Here is a 15,314-nt window from a genome sequence, read left to right as displayed (position 1 = left end):
TGTGTGTGACTGACAGCGTCGTATGGGAGAGTATAAATGTTTAGGCAATGATTCGTTTTATTCTGAATCTTACTCAGAATCTAACCTCTGTTTATGTTCTACCAACTCCACAGGAAAGAGATTTGTTGAAAACATTTAAAATTCCACTTGACACCTTTATCACATACCTGATGACCTTAGAGGACCACTACCATGGGGACGTGGCATACCACAACAACATGCATGCTGCTGACGTCACCCAGTCCACTCACGTGCTGCTATCAACCCCTGCCCTCGAGGTGAGCCTCATGGCAAGGTCTTTGGAAAATGACCAGGCTCTTCTGTTCGTACCGAGTAGGAGGGGCGTCCTTTAAAACGCTGGTCCCAGGCAGCGCATAAGTGCTTGTTCACTTCCAGCCCATCAAATCTTAGCGCATGTTAACCGCAGGCACGCACGCACGCACAAACGCACAGGGTGAAATGATGGTACCACAGGGTAAATGCACCCCTAAACACGCTGCCAAGCAAAAAGCATCTACCGGTACTGTATATGTGCTCCGGTGCTCTTTGCACATCAAATTAAATACATTACATACATACATACATACATACTGTACATACACATACATTGTCTAATTCTAACTCCCCTCACACTTTAAGCAGCATACAATATCATTAATGCTCCCCATGTATTTTGTACTAGTAATATTTTTGTCTCATGTAGCAGTTAATCACTGTCCTGCTTTGAAACTCTGGTAATGGTGGCAGTGGCTGGCCGTAGGAAAGTACAACAGATGTGCACAATTGCACGGCTTCCCAACATGCATAATTGTAAGCACTGTCTGTCACAATTGAACAACTTTGAAAGTAATGCCCCTCTGCTTTTACAGGCAGTGTCAAATTGCCCATTGGTTCTAATAAGAATAATTTTGATTACTGGCATTGTCCATTTTCAGGCTTTTGCTATAATCTTCGAGTCAATCAATCAAGTCACCTTAACTCAAGTGGCAGATGGTAAAAAGAGGAGGAGTTTTGTGATTTGTATTTATAAATATATATTTTTTATATATTTTAATTATTATTTATCATTATCGTCTACCTGCACAGCCTTTGTGATCTACTGGTAGATTGCAATCGACCTTTTGGGCACCCCTAAGTATATAAAAGTGAACGTGGTCTTTTGGTCTGTGGGTTTTATAACTATTTGACCAATGAAAGGTATTCAAAAGCGCTTGTGACTACATCATAATGACACTGGATCTATTGGAACACGGGTCATTTTTTTCTGTTTTCTGAAAAGTAACAGTTTTGGACACATGAATAAATAGTGCAGTGCAAACTAAGACCACCATTAAGGAAAATTAGGTCACACTGCATTCAACTGCAAAACATGGGCTTGTTTCAGCTGGTATTATCATTAGTGCAGTATAATAAGAACTTAAGTCGGGGGAGATAACAGGGACGAAATTTGACCATTAGCGGGTACAATCCGTTCTTTGTGAATCCACCCCTGAGTTTCGAATAAACTGCAGCTCAAAGCCCCAATCAATGGCTCTCAGGTTCTGAGGCATTGTTGTCATTTATTGTCCGATCAATGACCCTTCTCCTCTGCCCTCCTGTGTCTTTATTCCAGGCTGTGTTCACAGACCTGGAGATCCTAGCTGCCATCTTTGCCAGTGCAATTCATGACGTGGACCACCCAGGAGTCTCCAACCAGTTCCTCATCAACACCAGTGAGCCTAAATATAGTCCAGAGATAGCAGCTACGTCAGTCACACATGTGCACGCACACACGCACATGCACATGCACACGCACATGCACACGCACATGCACATGCACACGCACATGCACACGCACACGCACACGCACACGCACACGCACATGCACATGCACATGCACATGCACATGCACATGCACATGCACGCACACACACAAGAGTTGATACACCAATGGAATGGGTCTGCATTTCAAATGTTCAGAGAGTAACTGAAGTAATTACACAGGCAGTTTAACCACCTGAGCCCTAGAGTCCCTATTCTGGGGGCGAACATTTTGTGCAAAAGCCAGATCTACATCTACATCACTAGATCGAGTCATATTATATACTGTAGCTGCTGTTTGCTCAAGTGCCGGCATTACAAATGTGATCACTTGCTAAGAACTGACCAGCTTGTTTTAAAATGAGGATCAATTTAGTGCTTAATTTATTTATTTTCATTTGGACCTTGACATGACAGAAAAGGTGAGGGTGTGTTCTGTTATTATTACAATTAAATGATTCAAATACTTTATTTGTCACATTTTCATAGTACGTGTATGAGCAGTGAAATGTTGGTTCGGCAGAATCTGCCAGACTGCTGCAAGTAATGTTCAACATATATAGTACGGTATATACTGTACATGGTACAGATGTACATGTGCATACGTTGGTTAGACATACCAACAGTCCTACAGTCATTATTCAGACAAACCCGTGCAACGGGTAAAAAATCACCCGTGCTGTAGTGTGGATTAAAAATCACCTGTGCGACGGGTTAAAAATCACCCGTGCTGTGGATTAAAAATCACCCGTGCGACGGGTTAAAAATCACCCGTGGCTCCTGACATGCGTGGCGGGTTACTACTATCCGTGCTGTGGGTTAATAATAACCTGTGGCTTCCTGTGAGGTTAGGATTAGGTTAGGGTTTGGGGAGGGTGTCTGACTAATGGTGTGTCTGACTGGGACAAAGATATATGGACTGCCACCACTCTAACAGAACCTTTGATTCAGGGGAGATATTTTCAGAGGCCACCAAATGGGCAAACTCTAATAACCACATACTCCTATAGATGTTTATATCTGTGCAGCAGGTCTACACCACATACTGTAGGCAGGCACAGCGAGAACGTTGAAGAACATTTTTGTCTTAAAGGGCCATTCTAGGCCCATTATTACCAGTACCATAATAACATTGAAATTTGGGGATATCTTATACACATGCACACTCGCATATAGTACTGTACCTCCCATAAACCCAGATGGGGAATCCCAGCAGTAAATGCAGTATGAGTCATCCCAGTTAGGAACCACCAGACTGATCTTCTGTCAGCCACAGAGCAGGATCTTTTTTCTCTCCACTGTGGCCAAGACTATTAAATGCATCTTAATGGAAAATCTAAGTACTGTCAGAGGACCTTTGAATGACCCAACTTTGGGAAACCTCTCTCAGTGGAAAACATGCTGGTGCTTTATTTCCAATCAGCTCTGCTAGACTGATAAGTACAACAGCAGAAACAAAGTCATTTAAAGCTGCATCTCATTCTAATGCATATGTCCACGCTATTGTATGCACATCATTCTCCTCAAAAGACAGCATAATGGCTAAATTGATAGAACAAACAGGGTACATGTATACGTCTTTCCTCCCAATATAAATATTTAATAATTAATACATATCCAACCATTTAAAGCTCACCTTCGACCATGTCTGAGAACTGACACAAACTGTAACGACATCAAGGATGGTAGAAGCAATGAAGCTGAAACTGAGGACAACGATCAACTGGAACTCATGAAGAGCAGAATGATGGAGTTTGATAGGAGAGAGGGAACGACGAACATTGTTAAAACACATCAGCACATGGATGGTGTGTAATCAGCTCCAACATGGAGAACAAGGGGGAGCACCTCCCCAGGATTACCACCTAACTGCACAGAAGCAGATAATGGTCATATGCCCAGTTCAGGTGGTGCATTCACACCGAATTCCTCCACCTGTTCCAGCCTCTCCTGCCCTGGTGCCTCCTGCCGCACCTCCTGCCCTGGTGCCTCCTGCCGCACCTCCTGCCCTGGTGCCTCCTGCCGCACCTCCTGCCCTGGTGCCTCGTGCCGCACCTCCTGCCCTGGTGCCTCCTGCCGCACCTCCTGCCCTGGTGCCTCGTGCCGCACCTCCTGCCCTGGTGCCTTCTGCCGCACCTCCTGCCCTGGTGCCTTCTGCTGCACCTCCTGCCCTGGTGCCTCCTGCCGCACCTCCTGCCCTGGTGCCTTCTGCTGCACCTCCTGCCCTGGTGCCTCCTGCCGCACCTCCTGCCCTGGTGCCTTCTGCTGCACCTCCTGCCCTGGTGCCTTCTGCTGCACCTCCTGCCCTGGTGCCTTCTGCCGCACCTCCTGCCCTGGTGCCTCCTGCCGCACCTCCTGCCCTGGTGCCTCCTGCCGCACCTCCTGCCCTGGTGCCTTCTGCTGCACCTCCTGCCCTGGTGCCTTCTGCTGCACCTCCTGCCCTGGTGCCTTCTGCTGCACCTCCTGCCCTGGTGCCTTCTGCTGCACCTCCTGCCCTGGTGCCTTCTGCTGCACCTCCTGCCCTGGTGCCTTCTGCTGCACCTCCTGCCCTGGTGCCTTCTGCTGCACCTCCTGCCCTGGTGCCTTCTGTTGCACCTCCTGCCCTGGTGCCTTCTGCTGCACCTCCTGCCCTGGTGCCTTCTGCTGCACCTCCTGCCCTGGTGCCTCCTGCCGCACCTCCTGCCCTGGTGCCTCGTGCCGCACCTCCTGCCCTGGTGCCTCGTTCCGCACCTCCTGCCCTGGTGCCTCGTTCCGCACCTCCTGCCCTGGTGCCTTGTGCTGCACCTCCTGCCCTGGTGCCTTCTGCTGCACCTCCTGCCCTAGTGCCTGCTGCCGCACTTCCTGGTCCGCGAGCACTCCTCGCGGACCAAATGGGGCCGTCTCGCGGACCAAAAGCGGACGCTTTTTTTTAATGATTTAAAAATCGATTCCCGTGCATATCGATTGAACATCGATTAATCGATTTTTTTGGGTCAGCCCTACAACGGCCGTGGTCCCCTGGGTGGTCCCGACCACCTGGTCGCCCTCCGTACCTGCCTCGTCCTTCGTTCCTGACTGGGGCGGCCAGTTCCGCTCCTATCCAGCCTGAAGATCTGGTCAACACGGGCGGCTGAATGCTTCTCCTCACCAGCCCCAAGCTTGTGTCCCACGGGGCACAAAGACCGACCCCGAACTAACAACTGAACATTTTGTGTCCATCCCAGTACACTACACCGGTTGTCCCTGCACTACACTCACTGCCACCTCGACAGCAAAGACAATTCTCTCTATTCACAGTAGCTGAGCTACCGTGGGGGCGGCTGTTGTGAATTATCTGCATGCTCTCTGAATGGCAGCCTCCGGTGGACATTCCCCATTCCCTGCATCCATAATGAGACACCTGTTTGCCATCACACCACTCACTCAACACCACTCACACCGCCCAATCACAGTTTAGGTGTGACCTATATAACCAGCAACTCACCCCACACTCCTCACTCAGTCTCCAGCCGTCACACAGGCAACACGCCATGCAGAACCTGCAGCTCTCACTGAGTACCCTACAACACCTCACTGAGTACCCTACAACACCTCACTTCTCTGCAGCCGTGCGTCCTTGACCAATGTAAGCCCTTGATGTATTCTGTTGATCACTTTGCCATAATGTTGAGTACTTGCCATACAATTGTTCACATATGTCCTAGTGTATAAATGCCCAGTGAGTACTATCTGTACGTGTATATACTGTACACACCCATCCTGTTGCCATATGTTCTGAGCTATATTTGATTTACTTGTCATTTATATGGTCCCGTATTGTTTAATACTAGTCTGCATTTTTATGGTCCTGTATTGTTTAATACTAGTTTGCTAATGTATTCCCTTTCTTTACCTTGTTTATAGAAACCACGGTTTCACGGAGAAATAAAGCTGACTTGTTAAATGTACCTTGGTGTCACAACCCTCTCTTTGACTGGAGAACCTTGGGTGGTCGGCTCATAATCCAACTACTAAACACAACCAGCAGAGAATATGTATTAATATGTATTTGTGTTTCCTCCATCCAGACTCTGAGTTGGCGTTGATGTACAATGACTCGTCCGTGTTGGAGAACCACCATTTGGCAGTAGGCTTCAAGCTACTGCAGGAGGAGAACTGTGACATCTTCCAGAACTTGACCAAAAAACAACGACAATCACTGCGCAAGATGACCATTGACATCGTAAGTCGATGCAGCATCAATGACCCGCTTTCTGGCAACGTTAAATGTTTATCAGTATTTAACGATGTGCTGGTACATAACCATCAAAGAACAAATAAAATAAAAACAATAAAATAATAACTGACATGGCTGATGACTATACAACGCTCCGAGGACAGAAACAAGATCACAATCAATTCTAGAAAACATTTCTCAAATGGAAAACAAAACATACATGTATACATGTGTACCCACATAGACACCCATTATATGAACATGCATACAGTATACACATTACATATCAAAAATTCTATACATTAATTAGATGACATTACGGGGCAGAACAATATTGAATTCAATCAACATAACAAGCATCTCAATAATGGGTGACCAGATTTTTTGAAATAAGGGTTCCCTTTTTGACAGGGTAAATCAAATTTTCTCCAAATGCAGCACTGCTCCCAGCTCCTTTAGCCACATGTCAACTGTCGGAGGTTTTTCCGACTTCCAGGCCTCATATTTGTTTTGAACACCAGCCTCATCTCGAGTATGATTAATGGGAACTTGTGCTCTTATTATACGCAGTAGCTCTATATATAATTACTGGTAGTCATTATTTTCCTTTATTTGGGTTTCTTCTCCTTTGTGTATTGATTGCTTTGTCCTGGTCTGTGGTTTCAAGGTCCTAGCAACTGACATGTCCAAGCACATGAATCTACTGGCTGATCTGAAGACAATGGTTGAGACCAAGAAGGTGACCAGCTCTGGGGTCCTGCTGCTGGACAACTATTCAGACAGAATACAGGTCAGTCTCTTAAAAGGGGAAGTTTGATATGCAGATATTGTTTGAGGGGTACATGTGACATTTAATTGCGCTGTGTTATCCACCACTAGCCCGCAGTGCATAAAAAATACATAGAACATAAATCTCCTGGATGATTGTTCTAAAAGCTTCAAACACTGCAGAGTTTATTATTATGTGACATCACACCTCCATATACGGTCACACCTTGTGACATCACGCCTTGTGACACGTCACACTACCATATATGGCCATCTCCATATATGAAGATCACGACACTGACCTCATCTAACCCTGAATAACCATACATGGAGAAGACTAAATCTGCATATATGCATGGAGCCGGCCAGCAACTCTACATCTGACCTCAAACCCTTAGATCTCCATATATGGAGCTGACCTGTTCTGACATTCCATATGTTGATTCTTCCCCACCCATCCTTCCTGTTCTGACATTCCATATGTTGATCTGACCTCATCAAACCCTGTACACTCAAGACACGCTCCATATATGGCCAGTACAGAATTCAATCCATATGTTGATCTGAACCCCCATGCCAAAGCGCCAGCACTGGTGCAGCAAACAGGCTGATGCATGCCTGCGACCTCGCCGTTGCTTCTCGCCCTCAAGGCATCTTACTGGTCATTATCATTATTGTGACCGAAGGTCGCAGTTAACTATGGAATTGGAATTGTGCATTTCTCGACATCACGTAACATCATGAGGGATGGAGCACGTGACATCACGTGAAATCATCAGGGATGGAGATCCCTGATGATACCTGATATATAGACTGATACCTGTCCATTGAAACTCTAGACGGGCCTGCCCCAAAGTTATTAGTACAGCCACGCCCCGCAGCCGGCGAAAACTAGAGTTCTCAACAGGCCCGAAAATTAAGATCTTACCCCCATGCCAAAGCACCAGCGCTTGCCCAGCAGTCAGCTGTCACCCAGGCAGATGCGTGCATGCGACCTCGCCCTTTTAGGGCAAGGTCACTTCTCGCCCTCAGGTGTCTTACTGGTTATTATTACTTCAAGCCTTCCTTTAAAATTTGAAACAGGAACTTTCGATTTGTACTAGAAATTAGAATTGTGTTGTCCTGCATATATAAAACATATACAAAATGAATGTCCTAGCTGTGTTTTAAGAACTTGCGGGGTGTCTTCAACGTGGTATGTTCAGGTTCTCCAGAACATGGTGCACTGTGCAGACCTGAGCAACCCCACCAAGCCTCTCCAGCTGTACCGCCAGTGGACGGATCGCATCATGGAGGAGTTCTTCGTCCAGGGAGACCGAGAGAGGGAGAGAGGCATGGAGATCAGCCCTATGTGTGACAAACACAATGCCTCAGTAGAGAAGACCCAGGTAAAACACACACACACACACACACACACACACACACACACACACACACACACACGGGGAGCGCGACAATGCCTGCGTTCTCACTTGGCTCTGCAGAGTCAAACTGCGGTTACTCATGTGTGATAAACACAATGCCTCATTAGAAAACACAGATGTACAGGCGTGTACTGACCTACCAGATCGCGGTAGGCTGCTTTCTGTGCGGTTGATCACAGCTGCCAGAGACGACGCACGTTGTCTTGTCAACTGACTACGTGGCCGGTTAACACTGATATGAGGCTAGGGGACTGATGTGGCCGGTTAACACTGATATGAGGCTAGGGGACTGATGTGGCCGGTTAACACTGATATGAGGCTAGGGGACTGATGTGGCCGGTTAACACTGATATGAGGCTAGGGGACTGATGTGGCCGGTTAACACTGATATGAGGCTAGGGGACTGATGTGGCCGGTTAACACTGATATGAGGCTAGGGGACTGATGTGGCCGGTTAACACTGATATGAGGCTAGGGGACTGATGTGGCCGGTAACACTGATGAGGCTAGGGGACTTATGTGGCCGGTTAAAACTGATATGAGGCTAGGGGTCTTATGTGGCCGGTTAACACTGATATGAGGCTAGGGGACTGATGTGGCCGGTAACACTGATGAGGCTAGGGGACTTATGTGGCCGGTTAAAACTGATATGAGGCTAGGGGTCTTATGTGGCCGGTTAAAACTGATATGAGGCTAGGGGACTTACGTGGCCGGTTAAGACTGAGGTTAGGTTTAGAGTTAGGGTTTGTAATGTCGGACAACGCACGTCACCGCTGTCAAAACAGTAGCCATGATCAACACAGAATGCAGCCTACTGAATTTCTCCAAAACGTCACAATATAACGTTTCGCGCTGGAGGCGGTTGCGGTAGGTCAGATGTACAGTACATGTCATCAGATGTACCAGTAGGTGGCAATCTCTGATCGTCTGGCTACGCGAGACTAGGAGATGCACTTTCTAGGCGCGTCAGTCGCTCCTAGTGTGAAAAGCTCTTTACCGTTATTAAATTTTCCACTGTCTGTAGGTGGGCTTCATAGACTACATTGTCCACCCTCTGTGGGAGACGTGGGCTGACCTGGTCCATCCAGACGCCCAGGACATCTTGGACACATTGGAGGACAACAGGGAGTGGTACCAAAGCACCATCCCCCAGAGCCCCTCTCCTGCCCTGGACGAGCCAGAGGACGGCAGCCGCCCCCCTGGCGGGGACAAGTTCCAGTTTGAGCTCACCCTGGAGGAGGACGGGGAGTCGGACACGGAGAAGGACAGCGGCAGCCAGCCGGAGGAAGAGGAGGAAGAGGAGGAGGAGGAGGAGGAGGAGGAGGAGAACAGCTGTAGTGACTCTAAAACGCTCTGCACACAGGACTCTGAATCAACAGAGGTCCCTCTGGATGAACAGGTGGGGGAAGAGGAGGTAGAGGTAGAGGCAGAGTCTCCCTGCTCGCAACACGGTGTCGAGGAGGAGCAGGAGGCGCAGGAGGAGGAGGAGAAATCTGCCGACACATAGCAGTAATGGACGGCAACCAATTAACTGTTTCTCTTAGTAATGATGAAAGATGATTATTTATAGATTTACTTTTATTTTCTTTGTTTGGGGGGGGGGGGGGGGGGGGGGGGTTGGAGTCTGTGTGTGTGGGGTGTGTGTGTGTGTGTGTGTGTGTGTTTTTTTTAATCAATTTGTTTGTTTGTTGTTCCAAAGTCTGCTCACATCATTTAAAGTCAGTCAGCCTTGTTTGGACATGCCCACCACCACCCCTGGTACTTCTACAAGATTTTTTATTGTATTACTTTTTTGCACTCAGGAAAATTACTTTCCATTTCCCGTTGTGTGTGTGTGTGTGTGTGTGTGTGTGTGTGTGTGTGTGTGTGTGTGTGTGTGTGTGTGTGTGACTTTAATGTGTTCTCTTTATGAACTTATGTAGTGCATATGGAAGTGTTCAGTTCAGATGACCTGATGCTGTTCACATCATCCCCTGCCCCCGCTCTCTTTCTCTCCTCATCCCATGTTCCTTAACTTCCTTTCGAGCCTTGTCTGAAGTTCTCAGTGTTTTCTGTTAGTGTTTTTTATTTTTATTTAATTTTTTAACGTTTTTTAATCAAGTGCCCATTCTACACAAGTGGCTGCCGCCGTGTTCAAGGAGAATCTGTCTCTGTGTCCTTTCCTCTCCACAGTGAATTAAGAAAAGTGTTAAACTGTTGCCTGCATGAACACCTGACGGTGTGGAGACGAAAGCTGCAGCACAGTGGGGTGCAATGCACCGTGTGACTTTTTGAGACACTTTTTGAGTCCAATGTGGAAGTCTTCCTTTAAAAACAACACATAAAAGAAAAGGTTCAAAATCTTAACAGCCATGACGCTGTCCTTAGACCTCTTTAAATTTTTTTGTATTGTACTATAAGTTAAAAGGAGATATTTTCTAGATGTTACTTTTGCTAACTATCCTAGGCTTTCTTTTATTATGAACGAGATGAGGGAACGAAGCAACTTTTGACATTTGGAAATCATTACCGAACCACTGAGGAGAAATGTGTCACATTTTCAGTGTTTCTAGGGGAGTATCTTCACAGCTGGATTGTATTAGGAGTATTAAGTGTTTGTTCGCCCTGGCTATTACCTTTTATCAAAATAGCATTAATTTTATAACTTCTCATGCTACTGTGCCCATCGTTGGTCATTGTGTCACCTCAATTAATTCAACAGTTCTTTCAGCAAGGTTTTTTCACCGAAGATTGAAAGTTGTTCGTCTTGTGTTTATCGCTCTGTCTATTAATTTCTTAATCGATGTGGATAAAGCCTTTTAAGTTTTAATATTATTGCCTGTGGTTCTCCTGAGCATATTTTGAGACAATGCACTGCTTTGTAGTTGAGAAGCACCTTTTTGTTAAACAATTGGATACTGTTCATAGTGTACAGGGGTGGTAATGGTGTTAAACGTCATTAGAAAATTATTATAGTAGTTCTATGAACAATCTTTATTATCATTTGGTTTAAATTCTAGCTGGTGCCCTGTTATGACACACAAAAACGATATAACTTTATATGTTTTATTGTATTTCCAAATCCACTCTACTGCTTATCTTAGAGTCCCATCATAGTTTGAATTGCACTACATAAGTGTGTGTGTGTGTGTGTGTGTGTGTGAGACACGCACGCAACCCATGGCCATGCACGCACGCATAAAATAACATCACAGTAAATGTTTCTTTAAACAATGCTATTGCTAAGTCAAATTGATTTTATTTGTATTTCACTGAAGAAACCAAGACAATCAGCTCTGTTGCGTAGCAGTCTGACAAGAAGTAGACTATACGTACCTACGTAGATACTTTAATGCACTGATATGGTCACACAGTGCCACTGTAAATTACAGTGGAATGTCTGTAATATGTACTCTCCCATGCACACACGCATGCACACGCACACACACACGCATACACATACACATACACAACTCACAGAAATGCTCTGCCAAGTCGCCTTTTTTCCTTTTTGCTGTTATTTATTGCTCTATTTTTCTATTTGATTGTGTCTCCTTTTCCATTGAAATGTGTTACAGTAAACTATGTACCGGGTAATTGTATTTGTAGCATAGACAGTACAGGCTGGCTGGTTAGAATACCCCAATATACTCCCCCACCCCCCCTTAAGCCCCTTTATGTACATTAACTATTGGGAAACAAACAAATATTAGAAGCGAGGAAAACCCAACTTGAAACTTGGCTTTTTATGGAGTGCTTGGTGTCATTCCAACACATTTATTTAATATTTTTATTAAATTATTTTTGTTTTGGTGCCACATTTTTATTTTTTCCTTTTTTCTGTTTTCATCCTCACCCAATGCCCTTACCTATAATACAGATTTCTGGTTTTATTGCTGTTTACAAACATGTATTTATTGTGCTGTATATACACTATATTATTATTATTATTATTGTTATCACCATCATGATGCTGTTTGTTGTAAATGATTGACTCTTATCATCCCTTATGGTGATGGTGTGGCTGTATTATTTACCTCTTGTTGAGAGAATGTTTATTATACACATGCTTCTTCAGTGTAAATTAATGATCCATTGACATGTTGCTTACGAGAGCTAGCTCAAGTCAAGAGAGGGGAAAGCCAAATTGTTTTTTTTAAAGGTAGCTGTTCCTTGGCCCATGGGCTGTGCCTTAAATTCAGCGCATGTCATTTAATTTTGGTTCCTTTTGCTTTCTAGATCTCCTCTTTTGCTGCATTTACAGTAGGGGAATCTGTTGACTTGGGTTGTCCTGATCCGTTGTCAGCAGGGACCGCCTGCTGGAAGGGAAAATATTGCCTTTTTATTTTTTGGCCAAACATAGTTTTAGTTTGCATATCAGAAATGGACAGGGTATCAGTGATGTTCACAATGTCATTTTTGCCACATTGAATGCAGTATTTGTACGGATTCGGTTCAATCCCAAGTCAAAGATTTTCCACTTGAGTGGTGCGTGGCCTACAGTGGCCCTGGTTTGTACAACACATTTCTATACCCCTGCCACTACACTCAGAGATACAAAACAAACCAGGTGGGTGCAAACAATATGGCAATATGTTCCTTGCACCCGATGAGTACACATTAAAATCCTCAGTGTATCAAGTTTTACTCTTTGAAAGTGTACAAATGAAACCAAATGGACCCTAACATTGTACACTCTCCGAGTTACAAATGGATAAAATAACACTGAGGATTTTGCTGTGTAGGATTATTGCAATGCAAACAACAACTGTCTGATTGTAACAGATCTGTAAACATTGATGGGGGTCTTGATGAGTGTTGACCACACAGCCTATGAAGCACCCAGGCTTGGAGACACATCTGCATGTTCAGCCACTGCTGCATTAATTATGGCTGAAATACTGACAGTGTGTTGGCCCGCACTACTACTCATATTACTTGCAATATATCTAGAACCACTGACATATTTTTGCCTGGATAGGAGAGGGTTAATATTTATATAGTCACGGGATAGTGGGGGTGAGGTGTGTGCATCATTGTCCCATGATTGGGACTCTCATTTTGACACATACTGTAGATTCTAAACAGCCCTGGACCAACGGAAACAGTGGGTTCTTTTCTCATTATGTGTTCTATTTTTTTATGGTATGAAAGGAATTCACAAACTGTAACTTAAAAAAAAAAAAAGTCTTCTGGACAATTCTTTTTTGGGTTATGTCTTTAGAATGCCAACTTGTCTGGAAGTTTCACAGGACAATTAAAAAGTTATTTTAATGGATTCCTTGTTAATTGCAGTCTATTGGATAGCACTGTAGATCATACAACCTTATGTAAAAAAAAAAAGAATAAACTAATGAAAAAAAAGTTTTTATATGCAATGGGTTAAATAAAAGCATGGGTTGATTCTGTCTACTCTGTTGTTTCTGGATAATAATGTAGACCTGTATAATACATTTGTGATGCTAATGATGAAACAAAAAAGGGTTGGGGGGGATATCAAGGCCTATAGTTGCGAACGCAGTGATTGCGAACGCAGTGATTGCGAAAGCAATGAGCACTAACTATGAGACCCTGCAGATCGTGTCTGTCTGTCCCGCTGTGACACCACCAGCCCGCCACCAGAGGGCGCAGCTGTAGCACACACACACAAACAACCACACACACACACAGTAGAAAACTTAAACAAATTACTAACTAAAAAGGAAAAAAGAGTACATAATTTATTCTAATTGTTGTTATTGCAATTTACGAGCTGCGTTCGCTTCCCGCGTTTGCGCGTCTTACTTGTATAGTCAGGGGTCATCTCTTCACATAATACATTTAGGCTGTCATGATGGAGGGCAGCACTGTTTATCGCTATAGGTGATTTTAGAAAACAGTGCTCTGCTCTCCTTCAAATACCATAGTTTAGCACCAAAAACATTATGGGCATTTGGGGAAACATGGGCACTATAAGGAATAGTGGATACTAGGGAAATCTGGGCACAGATTGAGCGCTAGTGTTTTGGTGCCCAGATTTCTCAGCTGGGAAATGTGGGCACCTCAGAAGAGCGTGCACTACGGAAATGTGGGCACCAAAACGGGACGGCCACCAGACCTCGGAAGAATGGGCACTATATAGGGGAAATCCAGGCAAAATTTCTTCCTTTTTTTTTTTTTACTAAACTGCCCAGTATTCCCCCAAAATGTCCCCACTTTTCTCACCCAGACCTTGGTGCCGACTCTTTTTTAGTGCCCACTGCCCAGTCTTACAAAAAATAACACCCGTGTGAACTGAGTGGTGCAACAACTCCCCCCCCCCCTCTCTCTCTCATTATCAGGCAACAGAGCGAGTCGGGTATAGCTGCAGCCTGCAGCTTCATAGTGGAGCGGGTGGGACCTCCTCTTCTCATGACCTCCACTCCGTTAGGAGGTGGGCGTGTTCAACGGCAACTCTACAGGGACAAAAAGCTCAACTATACAAGCTATCTCAAACCCTCACCCTAACGCCAGGGCTCCACTGGGCGCGTCTGCGTCGCGTCTGCGTCGCGTCTCCGTCAGCGTCGGGAATGTTCCCTTTTAATCAATGGAGGGTGGCTCCACTGCCCGCGTTGCGTTGCGTTGTGCTGCGTTCGGTGACTCAAAAATTGCCCCGGTTCGTTTTTTGACGCACGCACGCGTCCATTCATGTATAAAAGAATGTTGCTGACGCGCAGTTTTCAAAAGCCTGCGGTGGAGCACCTCTAGCGTGACGTTGACGTTGTCAAGACGCGAGCAGGACGCGACGGAGACGCAACGCGCCCAGTGGAGCCCTGGCGTAACCCTAACCTCCCACGGGCAAGATTTTCCGAGAGCTTTTATTGTGAAATTTCGCGGCTTGGGGGGTGTGGCTTCAACTGGTCCGGTTGAGAGGTACGCCCACCGACCGGTCTGCAAGCTGCAGAGATACAGTCTTGGACAGAGCAACACTATCTCTCTCTGTTTCTGGCACAACAGCGCCCCTACTGGTACTCATTAAAGTCACATAGGTTAAAGTCACATAACAACAGGTTAAGTTAACCAACACGGACATTGCTGTTCTTTGGAGTGGTTGCACCACTCAAAAATGGTGCCCAGATTTCGCTTAGTACCCTGCCAGGACCGTCTCTGAATACGAGAATACCCTTAGA

The 15,314-nt window shown here is 45.5% G+C and overlaps 1 protein-coding gene across 4 annotated transcripts in view; it reads left to right on the top strand.

Moving 5' to 3' along the window:
- Positions 1-13,576, top strand: part of pde4d (phosphodiesterase 4D, cAMP-specific) — a gene marked incomplete at its 5' end in the record, with an annotated part of 235,055 nt that extends 221,479 nt beyond the window's left edge. For all 4 annotated transcript variants that reach the window (XM_083784492.1, XM_083784495.1, XM_083784493.1 and 1 more), the window contains 6 exons: positions 114-278; positions 1,613-1,712; positions 5,847-6,001; positions 6,663-6,785; positions 7,969-8,151; positions 9,212-13,576. In XM_083784492.1, the coding sequence (XP_083640618.1) occupies positions 114-278; positions 1,613-1,712; positions 5,847-6,001; positions 6,663-6,785; positions 7,969-8,151; positions 9,212-9,694 (1,209 nt within the window). In that variant the 3' untranslated portion in view covers positions 9,695-13,576. The remainder of the gene's footprint in view (positions 1-113; positions 279-1,612; positions 1,713-5,846; positions 6,002-6,662; positions 6,786-7,968; positions 8,152-9,211) is intronic.
- Between the last annotated feature and the right edge of the window lie 1,738 nt (positions 13,577-15,314).

The sequence above is a fragment of the Protomyctophum parallelum genome, assembly GCF_964188405.1.
Source record: "Protomyctophum parallelum genome assembly, chromosome: 15".
In the NCBI taxonomy this organism is placed as follows: domain Eukaryota; kingdom Metazoa; phylum Chordata; class Actinopteri; order Myctophiformes; family Myctophidae; genus Protomyctophum; species Protomyctophum parallelum.
The sequence above is the reverse complement of the archived record's forward strand: the minus strand, read 5'-3'. Positions and strand labels throughout refer to the sequence as shown.